We start from the raw sequence: 25,536 nt of genomic DNA on the forward strand, positions 1-25,536 counted from the left end.
ACACACACACACACGCGCGCGCCTGAATAAGCACTTTGGTTCTAAGAAGGCTACACAGACAGACAGACACACACATACACACCTGAATAAGCACTTTGGTTCTAAGAAGGCTACACAGACAGACAGACAGACAGACAGACACACACACACACACACACACACACACCCCTGAATAAGCACTTTGGTTCTAAGAAGGCTACACACACACACATACACACACCTGAATAAGCACTTTGGTTTTAAGAAGGCTACACAGACAGACAGACAGACAGACAGACAGACAGACACACACACACACACACACACACACACACACGCCTGAATAAGCACTTTGGTTCTAATAAGGCTACACAGACAGACAGACACACACATACACACCTGAATAAGCACTTTGGTTCTAAGAAGGCTTCACAGACAGACAGACAGACAGACACACACACACACACACACACACACACACACACACACCTGAATAAGCACTTTGGTTTTAAGAAGGCTACACAGACAGACAGACAGACAGACAGACAGACAGACACACACACACACATACACACACACACACACACACACACACACACACACACACACACACACACCTGAATAAGCACTTTGGTTCTAAGGCTACAGTAAGCAAAGTGTAAGGGGGAGTTAAAAAAATACAGGAAGAACTCGATTTCAAAAGTGAATCCTGGGGCTGAAGAGACGCTCAGTGGTTAAAAGCACACCCTGCTCTGTTTCCAGCACCAACAATAGGTGGCTCACAACCGCCTGAAACTCCAGGTCCAGCTCCAACACCCTCTTTCGGCTTCCACAAGTACCTGTACTCACAATGCACATATTCACACACAGCCACACATACACACACGTGATTAAATCTGTCTACGGTTCAAGGAAGCAAAAGTAGAGTGGACAGGAGTGATGAAGAAACTGAGGGAGCTGAAATTAGCTGGCGTTTGGAAATTATTAAAATCTAAGAGTTAGGGAAGTTAGCAAGCATCAAGCTGAGGTCATTTAGGATTTTAAAATGTCCATGGAGAAACTCAAGGGAAGGGAAGGACTAACAGAATCTTCTGACAGTGACTGCTGTGAGGAAACAGGGCGGCCACCTTCACTCCAGTGCTCACCGCTGACTCCAAAGCTGCCTCACCTCACCAGCCTTCACCTGTCAACACTTGGAACACTTTACAAATCGGGATTCCTTACCTCATCCAACGGCATGTGTATCAATTTAGCCTTTTCTTAATGACTGTAAGTCTCCTTATCATCAGCACACTGAGGCAGCTGAGCACTGTCCTATGGGTTCTTCACCTCTCACTGAGCCAGCGTTCAGTGTTCACTGCTCTCCATATACCTGCTACTACTTTCTAATTTGCTATAACATGGAAAAAACAGTTCTGAGAAAAAGTGGGTAACAAAACCAGAAACCCTGAAATTTTACCTAACAAATTTTACCATGTAAAGGTGAGTTTAATTTTTTTTAATGGATTATGGACTAAGAATTGCGACAGGGCCGTTCCATCTGTGACTAAGGGAGATATCCCAACACTTCTACTTCACAGCTAGTAGAGGTTCTAAAAATTACAATAGTTCCCAAACTTGAAAGCCACTTTCGAAACCATTATAGAAAAGTCTTTCTTCATTTTCCCCAAGGTTTATTTTTAATTATTTGTATGTAAGTGTGTTTGTGTGTATGCACACTGAGGCAGAGGTGGCGGATCTCCTGGAGGAGTGTGTTTATGTGTATGCACACTGAGGCCAGAGGTGGTGGATCTCCTGGAGGAGTGTGTTTATGTGTATGCACACTGAGGCCAGAGGTGGTGGATCTCCTGGAGGAGTGTGTTTATGTGTATGCACACTGAGGCAGAGGTGGCGGATCTCCTGGAGGAGTGTGTTTATGTGTATGCACACTGAGGCCAGAGGTGGCAGATCTCCTGGAGGAGTGTGTTTGTGTGTATGCACACTGAGGCAGAGGTGGTGGATCTCCTGAAGCTGGAGTTACAGGACAGACCTGAGCGCTGAGAACCAGATTCCAGTCCTGAAAGGGCAATAAGTGCTCTTAACCACCAAGTCATCTCTCCAACCCCCTTTTCATCTTATTTTTGAGACAGGGTCTCATTGTGTAGTCCTCGATGGCCTGGAACTCTCTAAGTAGATTACGCTGGCCCCAAACGCACAGAGATCTGCCTGCCTTTGCCTCCCAAGTGCTGGGATTAAAGGCGTGCGCCACCACACCTGGCTCTAGGCCTCTTTACCCCCTTAATGTAAAGTGTTAGGTCCATCTTTATGAGTAGGCTACTGTAACAAGAACAAGGACTCCTAAATCTTTAATGTAAAGTGTTAGGTCCATCTTTATGAGTAGGCTACTGTAACAAGAACAAGGACTCCTAAATCCTTAATGTAGAGCATTAGGTCAATCTTCATGAGTAGGCTACTGTAACAAGAACAAGGACTCCTAAATCCTTAATGTAAAGTGTTAGGTCCATCTTTATGAGTAGGCTACTGTAACAAGAACAAGGACTTCTAAGGATCATCACCTCTTTCTTGGCTTCTTTTTTTGGGTCATAGTCACTGTCATTCCCGTCCATTGGATGTGTTTCTTCCACATCATCATCACTGAAAGAAACAAGATTAGTGGATCGTCTAGTAACTTTACTACACATTCCTAACAACTGTCACTGGGAAGAACAGCTATAACCCAGATTTCTAAGCAACATTCATCCTTTGGGGCTTACAGAACCATTTAAGCAACACTGTTAGCTAAAAAGTAAGAGATTCAGTGGGGAAGAAATTTACAAGTACCACTTGGGGAGAGAACATATGCAGTTTGATGTAATGCTAGTAACTTCCGCTCTGTGTACTTGGTGTAAACAGACAAAATGCAGTCATAGTAATGGGGACCTTAACTAGTCAGGAATGTCACTTCAGTAACCGTACAAAGGCCCTCTTGCAAAGAACATACTCTTTAACATATATCTGTGTGTGGAGGACTGGGGATGAACCCAGGCCTCACAAATGCCAGTGCTCTACCACTGAGTTACATCTACAGGACGTCTCTAATTCACACTGAACGGTCAACACTAAAAAAGCTGCAGAGTAGAGAAGTTGACAATCACGACTCCTGACCATGTGACTCTTCCTCGTAGCACAGACGGTGCTGGCCACGTGGCTCTTCCTCAGGACAAACAGTTCTGTAGCAGCTTTCCGTCTCACGAAAAATACACAACCCAGTGACAAGTCCCCAACAAGGGAAGCATTCAACCTACCTGTCACCCTGATTGTGTCTATTGGCTAGTTTACGGGCCTGGCGATCCATCAAACTTGTCCTTGAACGAGTTTTTTTCCAAGAATAATAATACTTTACAAGACTTGCAATTGTCTTATCTGGAAGCTTAAAAAAAAATCCCCGTTATTATTGGAAAGCTTAATTCACAAATTCTGATCAACAAATGAATATCAATATCATATTCTTTGATAATCAAGGCATAAGTAAAAACTATGTCATGGGTACCGTTATGAATGATAAGAACCTAGACTTCTGAGTGGCTGGGCGGTGTTGGTGCACATCTTTAATCCCAGCACTCAGTAGGCAGAGACAGGTGGATCTCTGTGAGTTCAAGGCCAACCTGGTCTACTGAGCGAGTTCCAGGACAGCCAAGGTTATTATTACACAGAGAAACCCTGTCTTGAAAAAAACCAAAAAGACTTCTGAGCAGCAGGGGAGATTTAAGGAATAAGCTTGTGAGTCATGAATGACAAGAACTAAAAAGCACTGTGATCATCACAGAACTAACTCCATTACACCAGTGTCCATTACACTGCTGAGCCAATGTTACTGTCTTTTCTGGGGGTGTGGGTTGGGGGTGTGTGTCACAAACTAACTTAATGAGAACGTCCCCCAAGGTCCCCAGCACAGCCATGCTGGCATTCAGCATTTGCTTCCTTACATCATTTGTTTCCTTAGGGTTACTCAACTGTCTTTTCTCTCCTTCAGAGCTTTGGTATATGACTGAAATCAAGTTTCATACCATAGACTCATACAGTGTGGCCTTTGGAGTCTGACCTCTTTCATGTAGCAAAGAAGAGCTACTCAGTACTTCACAATGAACTTTAAAATCACTTTAGTTTTAAATCTGGATCTTAGTAAATAATGCAGACAGATCTTAACCACTGAACAGCCCTTGACTATTACAGTGGCTGACGATCATAAGTCCAGGTCTATTACACTGGCAAGTAGGATGTGAACTACCTACCAAAATGTTCCCTTCAATTACAGAAGTCATGCAGGTGCAGAAACATTGCTTAAAATGTACAAAGTGCCAACTGCTCAGATGTACATTATTTTGATGCAACACTAAAAATTTAAGAGCTAGCAACACAGACCATACCATTAGCAATATAGATATTTTCCCTTGAAAAAAACGAAAGTCAAAATAGCACCAACAACCCCCAAGAGTTCCCAGACAATGCTGACATAACACACAGACTTAAATGGACTTCCATGTTGGAATTATGCCAGTCTTTAAATTTCTGTGTTATTTCAGTATTGTCCAGGTACCGCCTTTTAATTAGTCTGTCTAATTCCAAGTGGTCAGCCCTGGACACACAGACATATGAGTAACACTAAATGGTTTCAGTGGGTTGTATGTACATATATGTGGGAATATATACACACATGTATGTAACAACAGTGATTAAAGTGGTCATAAACTTGAAAGGGAGGTGGGGAACATGGGAAGAGTCTAGAGGAGAAGTGATGTAGTTACAGTGCTCACGCAATCTCTCAAAAATTAGATTAAAAATATGGATTTTCACATACAAAATGAAAGAAAATCCTAAAGTTAAAAATTGAAACATTAAAAAATAAAGTTAAATTATTATTTCCCCATAAAAAACAACCACCAAACTTAGTAGCGATTACTCACTTGAGACCAGATAAAAACCAATTTACTAATGAAAAAGCACACACCTGCTATGCACGGATGATTGCAGGGGATATTGTATGCAAATATACCTATTTCAAATACCTTTTAATATTAAAATAGAAACATTTTATATTTAATAGGTGGGCAGTGTTCAATAGTATCAAAAGATAATTACCATAATGATAATTCAAGACCAAAATCACCATACCATTTGTTGAATCCTGTGGAAGCTCTTCCCGTGAAAACTAAAGGCTTGTTCAAATAGGACTTTGTCTTCCACTGTCCACTCATCCGGAAAGGGAGTGAAATTCGGGAGATCCGCAAGGGACTTCTCAATGTTATGTTTGTGCCAGAACAACATGCCAAGTGCCTTGGAAGAGAAACCATCCCCTTTATTTTAAAGGACTTACTTCCACCACTCTTAAGAGTTACACATAAATCAGATTAAAATTTTGAGCCTAGGATTTCAACTTAAGATAAATTTAGTTTGGGCCTCTAACAGGGTAACAACCTGTTTATTTATTTTAAGTTGGGGCCTCAGAACAAGTGTTTCTATGTGTCATATGTGTGGAATGACTCTAAAGCTCACTACAAGACTTTTGCTCACGTTTTATCAATATGTCATTTGTCAACATGTGGGGAAAATAGTCTAAAAGAAAGCTATCCAGTAAGTGACTGCGATCATTAACTGAATAAAATTATCAATTTTAACACAGGAACCAGAAATATTCAGTTAGCAGATGGATATCAAGCTTTAACCTTTTATAATTATGTTGTACATTAAACAGTTCTAAGATTAAGGGTACTTTCACTGCAACTACTCCAGTTTAATTATTTTATCACATATTTAATAAAATAGTTGTATATTTATTTTGCTGTTACCATAATATATACATACAATTATTAGAAGTTATCTAAATAACTTCAATGACTTCACTGGCAAGTCATTTCTAAAAATGCATTATTCTTCCCTCTATTTTAGTAGCAAGGCTCTACTTTTACTCTAAGGTATTAAGTATTATTTAATGAATAAGCTTTCACTCTGTTAAAAAAGAGACAGAATTTTAGTGTTGAGTTTAAAAGTAAGTTTCTATATTTTAATAATGGAATTGTAACATAAACATGAAAATAAACCAATATATATACTCATATTTTGGAAGATTAACTTTCTCAAAGATTAACAAAGAAGGCAGGCCCCTAATCTCAACACTGGGGGGTCAGAGACAGGAGAACTCTGAGTTTGAGGCCAGGCTGGTCTATATACTGAGCTCTAGGACAGCCGGGAATACATTGAGACCCCGCCTCAAACAAACAAACAAACAAACAAACAAAGGTAATCCAAACAAGATGGGCAATAGGCATGGCTATAATCTCAGCACTGGGGAGTCAGAGGCAGGAGGATCACTGCAAATTCCAGGCCAGTCAAGGTTATACAGCAAAACACTGTCTCAAAATCAAACAAAAACCACTCTCCAAACAAGCAAACAAACAAAAAAACTAAAACCATAAAATAGTCCACCAAAAGCTTCACAAAAGCTTCAAAAGGTCAATTTATGTTTAGCTCTATAGGTATGCATGTCAATTTCAAAAAACTTTATTTTTAGTGTAGCACTGTGATGTGAGCGCCCAGCAATCCACTCACACAGACTTGACCTTTCTCTCTAAAAACAAGCCCATGGATGGTTCTGGCCAAGCGTGGGTCTCTACTTCAAAGCAGGGGCTGGGGCCATACACCTGCAGTCCCAGCTAAGGCAGCGTGACTGCCAACTTGAGGAATGTAACGAGACCTGGTCGAAAAAGTGGATGTGATCAAGAAGGCAGCCTGACGCTGACCTCTGGCCTCCACAGGCTTACACATGGGTGCACGCTCCAACACGCACATGTGCACACATAAACATACACACACACTTCTCTACGTACCTGTTCCACATTGTAACCATGCCTCTCTTTTGCAATGGCGATGTATTCATCCACTGTAATGGAACAATGCTACGTCATTACTTTCATAAACTTCAATTTCTCAGATCTAGTTTTTTTTTTAAACATGGCAAAATAATTTATTATTCTGAGTAAAAAAAAAAAAAAAAAAGCCAAAGCTAGCATCCATGAAATGTTACTAAAGGAGACTTACACACAGAATCAGTGGCCCCTCACCTGGCTTAAAATTTCATTTAACCTGATAACCCTATGGCTATATATGATATAATTATTACTAAATTAAGTGACATTACTATAATTATTTTTGTATGTGACAATCACCCGTGTGAAAGTAGACAATGGAACCTAATTACACTGTAAAATCCTAAGATACTCCTTGAGATACTTGGCTGTGTAAGACCCTTTCTCATATTTATAGATGAGGACGACTCATTGACAGTTAATTTTACAAGCTACACAGAACGGTGTGCCGATGTGCACAGATATCCTTAAACGCTCCTCCTGGCTTTTCTGCTTCTTTCCAAGCGCTCGGGGATTCTGTTTTCACTCATCTGCCACATGTAATTCAGTGGATGGAATAATTCAGATGAGCAATTTTACTAGTGATGTGCTTGCTATCTCAAGGCCTCATTATCAAGGAATCTGTTACGTTCAAGATTCTCTTTTATGTGGTGTCCATGGTCACTCCTTTACCCTTTTAAAATTATTTTTTACACATATGTACATGTAATTAGTTTTTGTTTTTTTTTTTTTTTGGTTTTTTGAGACAGGGTTTCTCTGTGTAGCTTTGCGCCTTTCCTGGAACTCACTTGGTAGCCCAGGCTGGCCTCGAACTCACAGAGATCCGCCTGGCTCTGCCTCCCGAGTGCTGGGATTAAAGGCGTGCGCCACCACCGCCCGGCTATGTAATTAGTTCTTTAAACATGTTTCTAAGAGGCAGAAATCTTAAGAATTCTGACCCTGCAATAGCTACTGTCTACCTGAACTTGCTTTTCTATTCATTTCTAGTACTTTTAACTTTGTGGGGTAATTTGAACGTTTGTATCTTAGTTTCCTGCTCTAAATTCAGGATAAAACAATACAGTCTCTCAAGATTGAATGAGTTAACACTCAGAAGATGCTCAGGAGTACTTGGTACTTCCTAAGTACTTCTAAGGATCTGCTATTATTATTGAACATTACAATTTAATATATTAATATGCTATTATAAATATGCTAGAATAGTTATTTTTAAATGGATTCCATATTATACCCTCCCCCAAGTATAATCTGATACAGAAAATCCAAGTATTATATTTTGCTTAGAATTAACTTAAGTACACTACAGACCTAGATAGATGCTGGATAAATATAACAAAAGCATTTTACAGTCCTTTCTATAGCAAGTTATGTCACTTGTCCAGAAGTGGTCTCAGGCCTGGCTGGGCATTAGAACCATGACAGAGCTTTAAAAGTTTGTTCAGGCTTTGCCTCCGAAGATGTGGGCTAGTCAGACACCAATACTTTTTAAGAGATTCTATCACACAATATACCCAGGGTTGATCACTGCCATAGACTTGCTCTGGACATCCCTATGGCCACCACCCTAATGGTCATGTCACCTTCCTGAATTTCGTTTTTCACTTTGTTACAAATGCACTATCGTACCAAATAGCGAAATCCATGACACCCTGATGCCCGTTTTATGAATGAAAACCTCTGCATGTGATAATGAGCAAACTACTTTCTCTATACACATTTTTTATTGAAAGCCTCCAGGGTACAGGATCCCTAGTTTAACACTGGGCGAAGCTTGACCTAGTATTCTAAAGCTTTTAAGTTAGGGGGATTACTAAGTATGCAGACACATACTCACTTTCCATTTTTTTTTTGCTCTTAATTGCATCGATTAGCATGATTAGACTCTATGCACAGGATAGATAGGACATGGCCATTTCTCTCAAGACTAAATAAATCACAACGAGACATATGTTCAAATGATGCTAGGAAATACTTTTAAAGACAAGCGTATTTTATGTCTGCTAGAATGGCTGCTTAGTGTAGCTGCTGTTGTTATTTCATAAATTTGATAGCTGAATGGAGGGGTGGGGATCTTAGTGTTGTTACCTGTATGTTTCCTATATCTGATGTGCCGCAAAGGATTCAGGTCCGCTACATCACACTGAAGTCTAAAGCCACACATGATTCAAGAAGTGCGTGGTCAAGGATCCAGAAGGTCTCAGTCCAGAAATGGAGAGCACAAGATGACCTGATGGCTGCTGAAGTCAGTTCTCACCTTCCCTCTTTAAAATGGTAATGAGTGGGCTCTCTGAAGTCTGAAGGCATGTCTTTACTGCTCCATGGACAGGAAAGCCTGGGCAGTGGTCTACATAGTAACTCCCTCCCCTGCTTGAGGATTTAAGCAGCAAAGCCATCAGAGCCTAGGTTTTTGCATTCTTCATGGGCCTGACACAAACTGAAATGATCAAATTTACTATCTGTCAAAAGGAAAAGCATTCTAATATCATGGAGGTTTCCATTAAAAAAAAAAAAGAAAAAAGAAAAGAAAACAAAGGCAATTCAGTTCTTAAGAGAACCTAAAAGACTAAAAAAACAAAGGCAAATTATATTTTGAACAGGCTGCTTCCCTACGCATCTTAACACTCAATCTCAGAAGAAAACTTACATTTGGCATCTGGGACACTGTGGTAAGGCGACCACACAAGCATCCCTCCATTGTCTTTATCTGTGTACTTGGTAGCACCTGAGGAAAAATTAATTATTTTGAATATGATAGTTTTTTACTTATATTCCAAGTAAACACAAGCAAAATTTTATTTGTTTTAGAATCATACCTGCAATGAAGGACAAAGACAGAAAGGAAAGACTTACACGGGACAGGAAATCACCTAGTTTTAGAGGAAGGAAGTTGTTGTACAGCTCTGCTCCCACTGTGAAGACTTCCTGGAGCAACCACACCTCTGGTCACCTGAGAGAGGTGGCTAACTCATCTGGCTTCTGTATGCGAAGTAGGGATATTCACTCCAAACTGGCCCTTCCCCCAGAACACCTGCCTCAACAGTGCTCTGCTTGTGTCTAGACGGCCACCGCTGCTCTGACTTAAAACACTAGCGCTTCCGTTATGGCTTGTATTTTATCTTATTCCCAAGTCTGCCAGCTTACCTTTTCAAACTTAATTTTATTACACTTCATATTTATAAAGACATGTGCTCCAAGTCAAAGGCATGAAAGTTAACACAATTCCTTCTTCACATGATCTGGGTAAGTCTAGAAGTACACTGTCCTTTCCTATGTATTATTTCTCATGGTATAATCTATAAAGTCCAAAACATCAAGTCTTATCACTGTAGGTTGAAATTAATCGGATGAATGGAACCTACACAGCTAACCAGGGCTACTTCACGCCTGTAGAGACTTTTAATTAAACAGGAGTCTTTCTTCTGGCTTCTACCCAGTCCCTAGGTTAGTTAAATCTATGAACACACTAAGCACTGCTGCCATGTTTAAGATCACAGCTTTTCATAAGGCAGATATCTATTTACCACTAACAGTCAGAATTTCAAATTAACCACATAAAGTAATAATAGAATTCTGAGGTTAAATTGTGATTATTATAAGGTATTTGGAATAGAGACATTCCTTATTATACTTTCTACACAGAGAAGTTAGTTATCAGTCATGTTATTTACTTCACTTTTGGAGAATTATCATACACTACTACTAAATGTTAAGAATTTTTAGTTGAAAAAATCATACTAATAAAATATAATTTTAAACCTATGAGCTGAAAAATTAAGGATGGTGAACGGGTTATCTAAGTATTAGAAAAAGCTCAACTACACAAATACAGTTAAAAGCAAAACCTTTCTATGATGTTGTGTCTTTAAGAAAAAAGTGACAAAAAGAGGAACTTAAAATCTTCACAAAAAATCTGCGTCAGAAGCTTATTAAGATGCCTAGTCAATGAAAACAAACTTCGGAGCCATTCTTTAAAAACTGGTGCCTATCTGTAATCCCACTGTTTGAGAGGCAGATGCAGAGGATTGGGAGTTCCAGGCCAGCTTGGGTTATCTCAAAACAAATCCACTCCAGTGCCAGCACGGTGTGAGACACAAGGGGTGGAGGACTAGGTGGGAAGACCTGGAGTTTGAAGTAGGCTTCCGTAAGTGAAAATCTTCCAACCAACCAAGCAAGCGAACAAAAGGCCAAACAATAAGGTTAAAAAGAAAACCAAATACACCAAAACCAAAACACTTTCAGCATTAAGAGTTTTAATTCTGAGTCATGGGCCTGACAGGTTAAAACAAAACAAAACAAAACAAAACAAAACAAAAAACCAAACAACAAAAGCTTATAAATGCAAAAGTCAAGTAACTCAATGGAAAGGAAACAAATGCCATCCAAGCCTTTACCTTAGAAAATCAAATGTTTCCAGTGAATAGCCTAACTTCAATTCTTTACCACGGAACAGATTCTTTTTACACATTGTGTGAAATTGTGACAATAAGACCATTAAAAAATCTTTCCTAATAGAACATGACACAGCAAATAAAAGCTTCTATTAAGTCTCAAGTCTTAATAGCACTCCATGATAAATAAATGTATTTTCTTGAACCCCTTCTTTAAAAACATTTTTTCACATTAGCATGTGTACTATGACTGTATTCATGCCATGGACCATGTGTGGCAGAGACAGAACCCATGCTTGGTGGCCAGCATCCATCTCCACTGAGCCTTCGCTCCAGCCCATGGAACTCATTCTTGAATTACAGAAAGTGATGTGTCTCATTAAATAGCTCCTCTTAAACGAATATTGTTTTTTCTCCACTTAAAATACCAGTTATGCTGGGTGGTGGTGGTGGTGCACGCCTTTAATCCCAGCACTCGGGAGGCAGAGCCAGGCGGATCTTTGTGAGTTCGAGGCCAGCCTGGTCTACAGAGTGAGATCCAGGAAAGGCGCAAAGCTACATAGAGAAACCCTGTCTCGAAAAAATAAAAAAATACCAGTTACGATTCTCCCCCAAATTTTCCATATTGCAATTAAGGGTCTAATATGACAGAAACCAGTATCCTCCTTGAGGACACTAACTGTTCTTCTAATGTGGGATGATAAAGGTGTTTATGTAAGTGGCCTGACAACCAAGAATGCCCAAGTTGGCATTTCAGTGTTCTTTCCCCAGTTATGGACCCCAACTTTTTCAATTATATACCACCTGTCAACTAGGCCCAAGAAATAAAGACCTTTACAGGAAAGAGTATAGATTACAGACTTCAGACTCCCAGTCACAGCAAGTGTGCCACCTTGGAGATATCTTCTCGTGCCTCAGTTTCCCTCATCTATAATAACAGGAAATAGTTGGGTGGCAGTGGCGCACACCTTTAATCCCAGCACTCAGGAGGCAGAGCCAGGCGGATCTCTGTGAGTTCCAGGCCAGCCTGGGCTACAGAGTGAGATCCACGACAGGAACCAAAACTTCACAGAAAAACCCTGTCTCAAAAAACAAAACAAAACAAAAACCCAGAGTATAAGTATCTACCTTCAGAGCTGCTCAAAAATAAAATTGGTAAGTTTGGTAATGTACACATATGGGACAATCAACTACTACTAAGATACAAAGTATAAGGAATAAGGTAGGATTTCTAGCCAAGTGCAAAATGCAAAAACAACAATCTAACTTTCCAAGACTGTCTTTGAGAAATTAAAGGACTTTGGTGAACAAATATACTAAGCTGAGAATTTATATCGTGACACTAAGATACTCTCAACACTTAAAAACTGTTTATAAACGAGGTTCTATATTATATTCTGGGTGTATATCTTCAAATGGGGGGGATTAAAGACTTTCCTCATGACATAGAAACATGAATAAATTTTGTGGTATGTGTGTGCACATGCATGTGTCTGTGTGCGTGTATACACAAATCATGTAGTGGTCAGAGGTCAACAGAGAGTGTCTTCTGTCAGGCTCCTGTATTTTTATGTTTCCTAAGACAGGGTCTGTCTATGTAGGCCTAGGTGTTCCAGAACTCACTACCACTCTGTAGACCAGGTTGACCTCAAACTCACCAGCAATCCCCTGCCTCTGCTAGAACCAAAGGCATTCACTACCACACCTGACTACACTTTTTTTTTTAAATTTTTTTTATTTTTAGATAAGATTTCTCACTAAACTTAGAACTCACTGCTCCAGCCGGGCTGGCTAGTCAATGAGTTCCAAGAATTGTTTCACCTTCCCAGAAGTTGGTATGCACCACCATCCCTGGCCTTTCTGTGGTGCCAAGAACCTGAGCTGAGGTCCTCACGCTTTGTGGGGTACACACTTTGTCTACTGCACTATCTCAACAGCACCACAAGTTTTAAGGAATTCAACTTTCAGACTTGTAAGTTTCCTGTTCTTTCTCAACATAATCTGCCTGAAAACTCACCTGAAATCTAAGCTACACTGTGGTCTCCCCATATCTGAGGTTTTGCCTCCTATCACCAACTGTAGTTTGAAAGACACTAAATGGTCAAACCCAGATAAAGAGCACCTAAGTTTACACTCTGAAGCAATCTGAGGAGTGTCATGAACTTTCACAGCCCCACTCAGTGCAACCCAGGAAACCTGTGACCCTGTATGCAAAGAGGACTGTATCGAGCTGACATTCTAGCAGTAAATGTCCTCTCACGTTAAACAAACATGTTTCTTATCTTACAGAGAGAACATTTCCTAAAAATGTAAAACTCCCAGGGTTCCAAGCTTCTCATTAAAGCTCTCCTTTACTGAGGAAACCACAACACTGCAGTTTTAATTGATTATGCACTAATTTGAGCCAGAAGAGACTTAACACTCGGAACTTTATGTTCACTAGGATGTATGCTATGGAAAGTTGGACAGGCAATCAATCAAGCACTTGTGTGTCTGTCTCAGTGTACCTGAGCCCCTGTGAAAGCCAGAGGAAGACATCAACAGGATATCTATGTCTTTCTTCCTCTACCCCCTTCTGCCTCATCGCCAAGAGACAGAATCTCTCACTGAACTCAAGCTTGCCATTATGGTTAGACTGGCTGGCCAGGGCGCTCCCTGGATCTATCTGCCTGTCTCCAGTTCCCGAGGCTGGAGTTACAGGCATGTGCAGTTAGTTCTGGCTTTTATGTAGATGCTGGCGATTCAGATTCAAGTCTCCTTGCCAGCACAGCTCTTATCGACTGAGCTATCTCTCCAGTCCCCAGTAATACGCTTTTAAGTATGCAAATATATTATGGGAGATTCTGTGGGGAAGATGCACAAAAATGACTTCAAAGACAAAAAAAATCCATGTATTTTATAAAATGGATACTATCACATTAATGTTTATAAATAGATGAATTTAAAAGTAAAGAGTATAATTGTTTCAAAGTACTAATATTTTAATACACCAAAGATTACATACTTCATCAGTTATTTAACTCGGCAACAAATATGAGATGTCAACTTTAAAATATGTCACTCTTTGTCTCTTCAAACTTCTTTTATGGGTCAGCATATTACTGCTTCATACATATTTTCACTTACTCTGGTGATGTACTTAACAATCTCCCTTTTATGAACAAGAAAACAAGCCTGGAGAAGTCGGGTAGTTCATCTCAGATAACTAACTGTACCCCCCAGACTATAAGGCATATGGTCACCAGGCAAAGCTACTCCCCAGGGGCAGCACAGCATATAAGAACTAGTAAAACAACTGATTTACAACTGATAACCTTCAGAACTAGTTAACGATTGATTTACAACTGGAAGATAACAATCAGGAGTCTAGTTAGTAAATCATGAAGACATCAGCATGACCACTTAAGGTAAACTGCCCCAACCCATAAACTGATTTACAACCGGAAGATAACAATCAGGAGTCTAGTTAGTAAATCATGAAGACATCAGCATGACCACTTAAGGTAAACTGTCCCTAATGGCCCAGCTTCGGGAACTCCAACCAAACCTCCACTCTACCTGGCAGCTCCGGCTTTGTCCAGGTTTCTGACACCTAACAGTAATTCATCTCTATATCTACGGTGCGATTTCTACACCACCATTATCATCTCTTCTAACACACTCACTTTCCTACATTCGCATCAGAACAGTCCCAGCACCTAAGGAATTTTTCTTCCAAGGGACTTATATCTGTGGCTATAGTGAATAATTTCCATAGAAATAGTGGTTTGTGGGGGAAGGAGTGGGATGCACACCTTTAATCCCAGTACTGGAGAGGCAGAGGCAGGTGGATCTCTGAGTTCGAGGCCCCTGGCTCTAACCCTGAGTTCCAGGACAGCCAGGGCTATGTAGAAAGACCCTGTCTTGAAAAAACAAAAAACAAGCAAACAAAAGGGGGTAATGAAGGAGAAAAGGAGAGCTTACTATTTCTCAATTTCTATCATTAACTAATAATTTTTTCTTCTATTATCTTTTCCACAGAAATGCTTAAATTTTCATCTAATTATACTAAGCAAACACGAAATAAAACCTTTGCAAAATAGTACGGCACTTAGAGCAAAACAGCAGTGAGAGGCATCTTTGAGAAAAGCATCTTAGTGATTCACACAAAGTACGTGCTTTTAACTGCATCCGTGGACTGCACTGTTAAGCAGAAGATAAGTGAATTTAAGTAATATGAGGTGTATCCTTATTCTATTAGGAATGCCAATTACAAGTCAGAGTAAATACATCGGACATTCTAATCTAGAAACATTTTGTCACCTTTCACAAATGCTCTATGTAGGTGGAACAAGCAAATGATCAGTTAGTAAATCCAAATAGTGGCATGTAAAACCACCTAAACAGATGAACTATTCTTCCCAGTTTGAAATCTGTTGCACGATTTACATTTAAAACGACAAATTCTTTGGTGCTAACATACACACAAGCAAGCCCCTCATCACAGCACACAACCAGGGAAACACACATTGACTGAAATCGACCTAACTGGACAGAAAGATAGGTGTGTTTATGACATAATTCAGCTGCTTAGTGCCATCTGGAAATGACTTCACCAATATTAAAAAAAAAAAAAAAAGTAAAAGCTCCAAACCGTTCTTCCTAATTATGAAATCTAATCTTCACTGAGTAACTGCCATATGCCTAGTCATTTAATCCTGGCAAGAACTCCATGCAATCGCTTTTTACAGCTAGGAAAACTGAAGCCCAGAGAAGGCCAGTGACTTGCTCAGAGAACAAAAACAAGAGTTGAGAATTAAATTCGGTCTGTGCTTAGCCTAAGGTGTGTTCTTTCCAACATCTAAGCCCCGAAGCATCTTCATAATGTGAAGGGACCCACTCACTAGCTAGCTATGCCAACAAAAAGAATAAATTTTCACAAAAATATATAATACTATTAGAAGCCCACCACTGAGGGCACCGATAGTCTTCCAACAAAACATTCCAACAGCTGTGTCCCTTTGAAGCTAACCCAAATCTGGTGAGCACTCTGAAGTCAATCCCCAGCTGAAGGAAGCTTCCTAGTCATGCTTTTAACTCGTTACTTCATCCTTCTCCCTCCCGAGAGGGGCTGTTGCCTAGCTGGTGAATATCACATATTGCATTGTCCTAATGGGGAGAAGGACCTAAGCTCTCTAGAATTCCCTTACAACTAGACAGACACGACTGTTTTCCCTGTGAAATTACAAGTAAGCCCTGTCTGTGCATGGCTAACTACAACTCAAACGACTGACTCTCGCAACGCTGCTAGAATGCTCTCTGGACAAAAACTGACTGCAGGAAAAGTGAGAGGGCGGTCCAGGCGGGGCAGAGCCGGCGGGGCGGCGAGTCTGGCTGGGTTAGAGCAGCCGAGCACTCCAGGCCCAGAGGCTCCGGCAAGGGCGCCTCCATATGCGGAACTCTCGCCCAATCCCCGAGCAGCCTCACATCCCGTGACCGCCGGGGAGCCTGTTTGGAGAAAAGTAGAGAGGGAGCCCGCAAGCTGCGCTGGCGGAGGGCGCTGGAACCTGGCTGCTCCGGAGAAAATGTCTCCTTGGCAGCCGCGGCCGCTATCCTGCGGTCTGGCTCCCCCGGGCCGGGTCGGCGCTGGGGGAGGGAGAGCAGAGGGGCGGTGTCGGGCGCGGGCGTTTCCCCGCCCAGGTCCACACCGCCGCGAAGGAAAGAAAAGCAAGGATCCCGCGTGCCCGGGGGGTCGCAGGGCTCGCCCTTGGCCGGGGCGGATGACAGCAGCCCGGGGCTGCGGAGCATGGGCCTCCGGAGCGCGGCTGAGCCCCTGGTTCCCCGGGTGGGTCGGTGTGGCATCTGACCTGGGGTAGGTTCATGCACACACCCCGTACGCCCTCTTCTGCAGCCCTCGGCTCTGCAGCCCCCGCGCCCCGGGCCTTGGACCCGCGACCTCGGTGAGATGCCAGCAGCGTGCAAGTGCCGCGGGAGGGAACCATGTTCACCTTGCCATGCACACATCCACCCCCACGCCCTGTGTCACAGCCCAGCGAGCCTTTCTGCTTCCCAGCCCGCGATGCCCCGCGATGCCCTGCCCTCCTGCCCTGCCCTGCCCGGCCCGGCCCAGCCCTCTCTTGGTGCTCCCCACACCCGCATCCGTAACTGCCCCATTCCGATGCCGGCCACCCCAGAGCAAGCATGGGGAAAAAGAGGGAGAGAGACGGGTTTTTCCTGTGAGCAAATATATCTACCTGGATCGAATTCAGGGATCCGAGCTTGGTATTCAGCTCCGACTCTCATCCCAACATCTGCAAAGCAATGCCAAGAAATATGGTAAAATGATAATAAATTCGGAGAGGCGCGGGGAAAGGCGAGGCGGAGGCTCTCAAGCCGCGGGAGCGCGGGCGAGGCCGCGGCCGGGTGGGGGCGGGGAGGCGCGGGTCGCGGGGCTGCGGCGGCACCGGGAGTTCCGGCGGCCGCGGCTCGGCTCCGAGGGGAGGAGGGCGCGGGGAGGGGGCCGGGCGGGCGGGCGGGGCGGGGAGCGCGGCGAGGTACCCCCGTGCTCGTCGTCGCTGCTGCAGCCGCTCTCGGGCTCCGAGAAGTGCAGCCCGCCGTTGGCCGAGGAGCCGCCGCCGCCGCCGCCGCCGCCCGCCGGGCTCTTGGCGCCGCCGTTGGCCGATCGGTTCTTCCCCAGTAATTCGGGCCCTTTCTCCATCATGCCGGGCATGGTAGAGGAGGGGGAGAGGTGGCGTCAGGGAAGGGGGAGACGGCTGACGGGCGCGGGCGGGAGCGCGGAGGAGGAGGAGGAGGTGTTAATATGGAGCCGCCATCACCGCCCCGGTCGGGCCGTAGCGCAGTCGCCCCACAACAACCCGCCCCGGCCCCGCCTCTGTCCCCTCCCCCGCCGCCGCCGCCCCGCGCCACCCGGCCGGCCGAGCGCCCCTCGCGGCCGCGCGCTCCTCGCGGGGCGGCCCCGATCTCCCCGCCCTTGGGAGGTTCCGGCTGGAGACCCGAGACCCTGCGCGTCCCCGGCCGGTTCCGCGAGCGCACGACCGCTCGCGGCCGAGAGGCGACGCCGGGGCTCTGGCCTCGCGGCTAGGACGCACGGAGGGCAGCGAGCCCTACTCTGCCCTGTCCGAGCGGAAGGACGTTGGCCAGCTGAGGCCGGCGCGGCCTGGGTGGCGTCCGCCGCCCCAGACGGGCGCTGCCCGGGTGACGAGCGGCCGGGGGTGGCGGCCGCTCCCGGGACGAGCGGTCGGGGGTGGCGGCCGCTCCCGGGACGAGCGGCCGGGGTTGGCGGCCGCTCCCGGGGCGAGCGGCCGGGGGTGGCGGCCGCTCCCGGGGCGAGCGGCCGGGGGTGGCGGCCGCTCCCGGGGCGAGCGGCCGACGATGGCCTCAGGTTGGCGGCTACTCGGGTGAGGAGGAGATGGCGGCCTCGGGTTGGTGGCGGGCCGCGTTCACTCCCTCTGGTCTCCTAGTGGCCCTTGCACGGCGACCCCGGAACCCGGGTCCCACCTGATGCGAGGAGACCTGGCCCTAACGACCTGGCAAGGCAGCTCATCTCTGTAATGAGGTCAAGAGGGACTGAGGGGACAGACTTTCCACTTTGCTTTTTCTCTTTTGCTGTTTAAGAAGTGAATGCCGTGAGTGGAGAAATAAAATGAGGACCGAACCCTGCCCTCCCCAGTGAGTGCATCTGGGTCGACGCTGGCCTGAAGTAGTGGCCTGGAGCGGTTCTTGAGAGAGTCCTGCTGCAGACAGGAGAGGCCAGCTGCCATCCAGCTGGAAGAAGATTCGCTGGGTAGACTCGGCTGATCTGCATTTCTTCACCAGATTTAAGGGTATCTGTTTTATGACATGCTGCCTGGCCTTGGAGGGCTATTTGTGTCAGCCTTTCTGTCTGTAGGTGTGTGTCCTGCAGAATTTGGGAACAACAGTAAAATAGTTTTTGAAGGTCAAAAACTGTTCTTGAGAATTCCGTAACCGAGAAATAATGTATCTACTGAAGAATTCAGCCAAGAAAACGCTGGGATACAATTAGGCAGGTTACATGTCTAAAGGAGGGAGAATTTTGCCCAGGTGCAGAAACTGGTTCTGGTAATGGAAATAGTTGAATTTCTCTTTGGAAGCCTTATGTGTCCATTACTTATTTAAATCACAATTAACCACTTTTTAAACAAATACATTCCTGAAGAATATTTTAATTCCATGATTTTTATTTTCTGCAAGGAGAAACATCATGGACAAATGAATAGCAATTGCCTTGGACAGTTACATTTTTCGTTGTGAATGGTACATTGATATTTTGGTTTTTGTGTTCTGGCTTCTAATGAACGTGACACATCTCAGTCCTGTAGCATCAGCCCCTTTGCTCCTGGGACACAAGCCAGACCCGATGGAGAGGAAACACTCGAGGCCTCTTGATAGGCAAGCTTTCTGACACCCCGACTCTGCAACACTGTCCATGCATTTTCTGTGGAAAGAAATCTGCATATAGACTAAGAATCAAAACACTGAAGAATCAAGGGCCTTTGTGACAATTTCATTTCAATTTGAAGTAAAATGGTTCTATTGGAATATAGAAAAGGACAGAGCAAAGGTGGCTACATTCACCTTTGGGGAAAGAACTTGGGGTGAAGGGGTGTGCGTGCACGTTGTTTAAGGAAAGCAAATTCCTGTTTTGCTTCTCAAGAAAAGGAAATCTTAAGCTTGCCTGACTCCGAAGGATGATAATAATGGACCTTAAAATGGTTTCTCAACAGCTAATAAGGACATTACAGAAGAGAGAGCCCTAGGGAGAAAACCTGGAGAATGCCTCTTTTTTTTTTTTTAAATTTAATTTTATTTTATTTTACAATACCATTCAGTTCTACATATCAGCCATGGGTTCCCCTATTCTCCCCCCTCCCACCCCCTCCCCTTACCCCCAGCCTAACCCCCATTCCCACCTCCTCCAGGGCAAGTCCTCCCCTGAGGACTTCGATCAACCTGGTAGACTCAGTCCAGGCAGGTCCAGTCCCTTCCTCCCAGACTGAGCCAAGTGTCCCTGCATAAGCTCCAGGTTTCAAACAGCCAACTCATGCAATGAGCACAGGCCTTGGTCCCACTGCCTGGATGCCTCCCAAACTGATCAAGCCAATCAACTGTCTCACCTGAGAATGCCTCTTCTAAGTGATTAGGAAAGTGAGCACCCGGGTGGAGAAGAGAGCTTTAAGAGTTAGTGATATCCATCGAGATGGGTGGAAGGTACTGGTCTGTTGGCAGTATTTAAGTTTTTTTTTTTTTCTTCCTATTTTAACATTTTCTCAGAGTCACAAAGATAAGGTAAAGGTTGAGGATTGGCTAATTTAGCTGTAAGTTTCTCCATTCCCCCAGCTCCTGTGGTCCTGCAGACACTTATAAAATAATCACTCAGAGGCTTAGATTAATTACCAATTGTATTGCCTATGGCAGGCTTCTTGCTGGCTAGCTCTTCTTTTTTAATGTTGCACAAATTTTCTCTCCATTTTTAAAAATAATTTATTTAAATTCATTTTATGTGCATTGGTATAAAGGTATCAGATCCCCTGGAACTGGACAGTTGTGAGTGGCCATGTGGGTGCTGGGAATTGTACCTGGGTCCTCTGGAATTGCAGCCAGTGCTCTTAACTGCTGAGCCATCTCTCCAGCCCGCTAGCTAGCTCTTATAACTTAACCCATTTCTATTAATCTATAAGTTGCCACGTGGCTGTGGCATTACCAGTCTGCTGGCATCTTGCTGCTCCTTTGGTGGTGCTGGCGTCTCCCTCCTCTCTTCTCTCTTGGATTTCTCGCCTGCCTTTAAGCTGCCTTGCCATAGGCCAGTGCAGCTTTATTTATCAACCAATCAGAGCAACATATTCATAGCATACAGAAAGACATCCTGCAGCAGGTTAACTTGCATGGTGCTTATGTTGGTTTCAGAAGAAGCCAGGACATAGACAGACCTTCGTTTCAAATAATACAACATTTAGAAGGCCAAGGGATTAAGATCCACTAGCTTTTGGGATGACTTGTCATGTTACATCTAGGAATGAGTCTTGGGAAAGACACCCAAGAACTCTGCTGAAAATAATGCTATTGAGAAAGAATACCAACTGAATGCTTACAGTGATCAGATCCCCCATAGGAATCTATGTGTCTAATCTCATCTTAATGAATCCCAGCAGGTTGTGTGTATATGTGTGTAAATTGGCTAACTCATTCTAAAATTTAAATGGAATAATGTAAAGGTTAAAGACAGCCAAGACAATCTAGAATAGTGGTTCTCAACTTGTGGGTCAAAACTTCTTTGGCGGGTCGAACAACACTTTCATGGGAGTCTCCTAAGACCATCAGGAAACAGATATTTACGATTCATAACCAAAGCAAAATTACAGTTATATAGTAGCAACAAAAATGTTCTGGTCACCACAGCATGAGGAACTACATAAAAAGGTTGAAAACCACAGATCTAGAAGACAGTAAAGCTGGAGGATTTATCCTATCAGCTATTAATAATTTTAAAAAGTATAGGCCTTGGGGCCAGGCGGTGGTGGCCCTCGCCTTTAATCCCAGCACTCAGGAGGCAGAGCCAGGTGGATCTCTGTGAGCTTGAGGCCAGCCTGGTCTACATTGCAAGACCCAGGACAGGCACCAAAACTACACAGAGAAATCCTGTCCTCGAAAAAAACAAAAAAGTATAGGCCTTGGAAGGAATCCCAGTTAATAAAGTCATTGTCATGCAAACAGGACCTGAATTCAGTCCTCAGAACTCATGTGAAAAAACCAAGCCTGTTGTGGCTTGGGCAAGGTGGAGACAGGTGAATTTCTGGGGCTCCTTAGCGGGCCAGCCTAGCCTAATTGGCGAGTTCTAGAGACCATGTCTTAAAAAGCAAGATGGTGGCACCTAAAGTGTAACTTGGGCCACAGAACTGGGATAAGGACAGAGAGTAAACCAGTGACAAGTAGGAAAAAATGATGGTTGTAATAAATAGTTCTGGGGCAACTGAATACTCATGTGTTAAAAAAAATCCTTGTTACTTCCTCATTTAAAGGGCTGGAGAGATGGTTCACCCTGCATGGTGGCTCACAGCTATCCATAACTCCAGTTCCAGGGGAGCCATCGCCCTCTTCTGATTCTGAGGGCACCAGGCACACACATGGCCCACATAAGTGCATTTAACAAAAAAAAAAAAAAAATTGATTGTGGACCTTGTTATAAAAGACAGTACCCAAAGTATTTCAACATAATTTGTAAAGAAAGCATTCTAGGTACAGAAAATAATATAGGAAAGAGCAAACCCTGAGTTCAGATACTATACCAGAGAACTAAAAATAGTTGGGTATTCCTGGAATGGAAGAGAACTCAGAGCAGACAATGCCTGAGCCACATTAAGCCTCTTACAATAATAGACAGAGGGTTAGGCAAATTACCCTACAGATAAAGAACCATCGGAGAGGTCTCAGCAGAAGAGCCATTGGATCCAATCAGTATTTTAGAGGGGAAATGGGAATTTGACAGATCTGACTATTAAAGTGGTCAATAAATGAGGCTGGAGTTGTAGCAATAGTAGCAAGACTGGAGGAAGGCCAGACAGACACACTCAGTAGGTGGGATGAGCACAGTCTGGGAACTTGAGCTGGGGTAAAATGGAATGAAGGTGAGCTGGTGCTGGGTTTGTGGGTGACTGTGTCAGCCACTGAGATGGTAAACAACACTTCATAGTTCACAACTTCAGGAGAAACAAGGTGAGTTTATTTTGGGGTGTATTGGGTGCTTAATGAGATAGCCAGCATGCAGCTGGATGTGTAATTGAGATCAGAGCAGGAGAGGGATTTCTTAGGGGTTGATTGTAGCTAATCAGTCTTGAGATCAATCTTACTCTATTTGCACTACTATAACAGTTAGCCTGGGTAATTTGCAAACAGTATAAACTGTTTTTTACAGTTAGAAAACAGTTCAAGATCAAGGTGCTAGTATGTTTGATGTCCAGTGAGGGCTTTCTGCTTCATAGGAACACTAATTCTGCCAATGAAAGCAGAGCCTGTGACTTAATCACCTCATTGAGGGGCCAGCCCTCTCAATACTACTTATTGCACTGGGTTTCCAGCATAATGGATCTCAAAGAAGCACATTTAAATCACAGCAAGACTTAACAGATCCCAGGAAGGGCAAGTAGAAAGCAAAAACCAAGAGCACCAACATTGAAAGATCAAAAGGCAAAGGAATCCTCAAAGGCCTGAGGACATAGGGGAATCTGAAGATGACTGGACATCATTTATTCAAACCGTACAGAGAGGTCTGAAGAGACCCGTAATGACCAGAAGTCCAGGAGATAGGCCTCAAGTGCTTGCACAGGAAAGAGGTCACGAGTTGTCTGGATAAGAGCAGTTCCACTGCAGTGGACCGAGAAGGAAATAGGAAGAAATACAGTAAAAGTGAGTCTACTCCAGAAACGTTTTCATGGAAACAAAAAGCTCCAGAAAATAAATGACTACATTTTTGAAACAGTTTGAGCCCTCCCCGCCCCCACCCCGTGTGTGTGTGTGTGTGTGTGTGTGTGTGTGTGTGTGCGCGCGCGCACGCGCGCGCGCGCGCACGCGCGCGCGCATAAAAGTTGAGGTGTTAATTTTTTCCTAGCTATGATAAAATTCCCAACTAAAGCAGCTGAAGGGTGAGGGTCTGTTTTGGCTCACAGTTCGAGGGCTGTAGTCCTGAGATTAAAGGCATGCACCACCATGCCTGTCTGCAAGGCTTTTAGCTTTTTAAAAACAACACACATATGGAATGTAAGATCTTTTCAAAAACAGTGAAGCATACCTGCTTATATCAAATGTAGACAAATCTTGAAAATATTTTAAGTGGAAAATCAGTGTGCAGGGCTGGGATGATAGCTCGGCCAGTAAATAGTTCTATTGACCTTAGATCAGCCCCACAACCCACATAAAGAGCGGTCAGCCAGCCTGGTGGACTGGAACTGTAGACAAGTGAGAGACCCTGTCTCAAAAAATCTGTAGTGGTTTCGAGACATGGCTCAGGGGCTAAGAGCATGTACTGCTCTTCCAGAGCACCAGGATTCAGTTACCAGCACTCAAATCAGATAGCTCAAAACCACGTGTGACTCCAGCTCCAGACACTTCTGGCCACTGCCTTCGCAAATATAAACACATAATTTAAAATAATAAAAACACATAATGCCTAAGGTTGTCTTGTGGCCTCTACCTGCTGTCACATGAGGGTGCACGCACAAGGTCAGTGTGCAAATAGTAATATAGCATTCCTACATGTGTGTGTCCTTCATAAAGTATCACTAAATATGTATGTATAGCTAACCACATATACTCAGAATATTTCAAGAGTACGTAAGAACTGGTTACCTCAGGAGGATGTGCCAGGATCTGGGATGAAAGGGGGTCTTTCTTGTGTACTCTTTATGGCTGGACTCTTTACCATGGGTATATGTTACTGTTTAGGGAATACATGTTTAAAGATTCAACTAACAGATAAAACAGATTGTTAGAGTGTAAATAAAATAACAACCAATTTAAAAGAACCGTAACAGAACTTCAGAAGTAGAATGGAAGAGGAGAGTGGTGTCTGCGTGCTTATTTTACAAACTAACGCCGCACCACAGCGATCATGGGCTGCACCTCGAACCGCCAGCTCCTGGAGGTTTATAGAAAGAATAGAAGTCCTGTGTTTTCATTTTACCCAGTTTTCAAATGATTCCCTTTCTGTTTCAAATTTTGCCAAAGAATTTATTAATTCTCTTGCCTTATTCAGAAATGTTTATCTTGGTATAAGTTTAATTACGAAAACAGTCAAACAGTGTTGTGAAGTATGGCCTAAGGTTGAGCCAGCTCATGTTGGGTTCAATCTGCCTTGCCCCTCCATTTATTTATTTGTTTATTTACAAGATGGTGGCAAGCAAATAACCTTTAGTTTGCTTGTTTTTTTATTTTTTTTTTTTTTTTTTTTTTTTTTTTTTTTTTTTTTTTTTTTTAGTTTGCTTGTTTTTTGAGATAGGATTTTTCGTTACCCACGACTGGCTTTGAACTCACTGTATATCCAGGTATGGCCCTGGGCTCTTGACCTGCCTGCCTCTGTCTCCCAGTTGTTAGTAAGTATCATCATGCCAGCTCACCCATACAATCTTAATAGCTAAAAGAAACCGACAAAGGTCTTTGTCTTAGTTACAGTTTTTGTTTTTTGTTTTTTTGGGGTTTTTTTGTTTGTTTGTTTGTTTGTTTTTTTTTGAGACAGGGTTTCTCTGTGTAGCTTTGTT

General features: G+C 43.5%; 1 protein-coding gene and 1 long non-coding RNA gene across 6 annotated transcripts in view; one reads left to right on the plus strand and one right to left on the minus strand.

Moving 5' to 3' along the window:
• The window catches only part of Rcor3 (REST corepressor 3), a 41,481-nt gene extending 23,323 nt beyond the window's left edge, over positions 1-18,158 (minus strand). For 2 of the 5 annotated variants that reach the window (XM_076548229.1, XM_076548231.1), the window contains exons 1-7: positions 17,807-18,155; positions 17,503-17,559; positions 9,526-9,603; positions 6,843-6,895; positions 5,131-5,292; positions 3,264-3,388; positions 2,535-2,613 (exon numbers count right to left, since the gene is read on the minus strand). In XM_076548229.1, coding sequence (XP_076404344.1) covers positions 2,535-2,613; positions 3,264-3,388; positions 5,131-5,292; positions 6,843-6,895; positions 9,526-9,603; positions 17,503-17,559; positions 17,807-17,978 — 726 coding nt within the window. In that variant the 5' untranslated portion in view covers positions 17,979-18,155. Of the gene's footprint in view, positions 1-2,534; positions 2,614-3,263; positions 3,389-5,130; positions 5,293-6,842; positions 6,896-8,966; positions 9,285-9,525; positions 9,604-17,502; positions 17,560-17,806 lie in introns of those variants that run through there. The other 3 variants (XM_076548228.1, XM_006988146.4, XM_042258871.2) reach the window with 3 other exon arrangements.
• On the plus strand, positions 17,444-25,249 carry LOC143267871 (uncharacterized). Its single transcript, XR_013043515.1, has 2 exons — positions 17,444-17,584; positions 18,884-25,249. It is a non-coding gene; the product is annotated as an uncharacterized LOC143267871 (long non-coding RNA).
• Positions 25,250-25,536: the final 287 nt, after the last annotated feature.

This window comes from Peromyscus maniculatus, chromosome 11 (genome assembly GCF_049852395.1).
Source record: "Peromyscus maniculatus bairdii isolate BWxNUB_F1_BW_parent chromosome 11, HU_Pman_BW_mat_3.1, whole genome shotgun sequence".
Taxonomy (NCBI): Eukaryota; Metazoa; Chordata; class Mammalia; order Rodentia; family Cricetidae; genus Peromyscus; species Peromyscus maniculatus.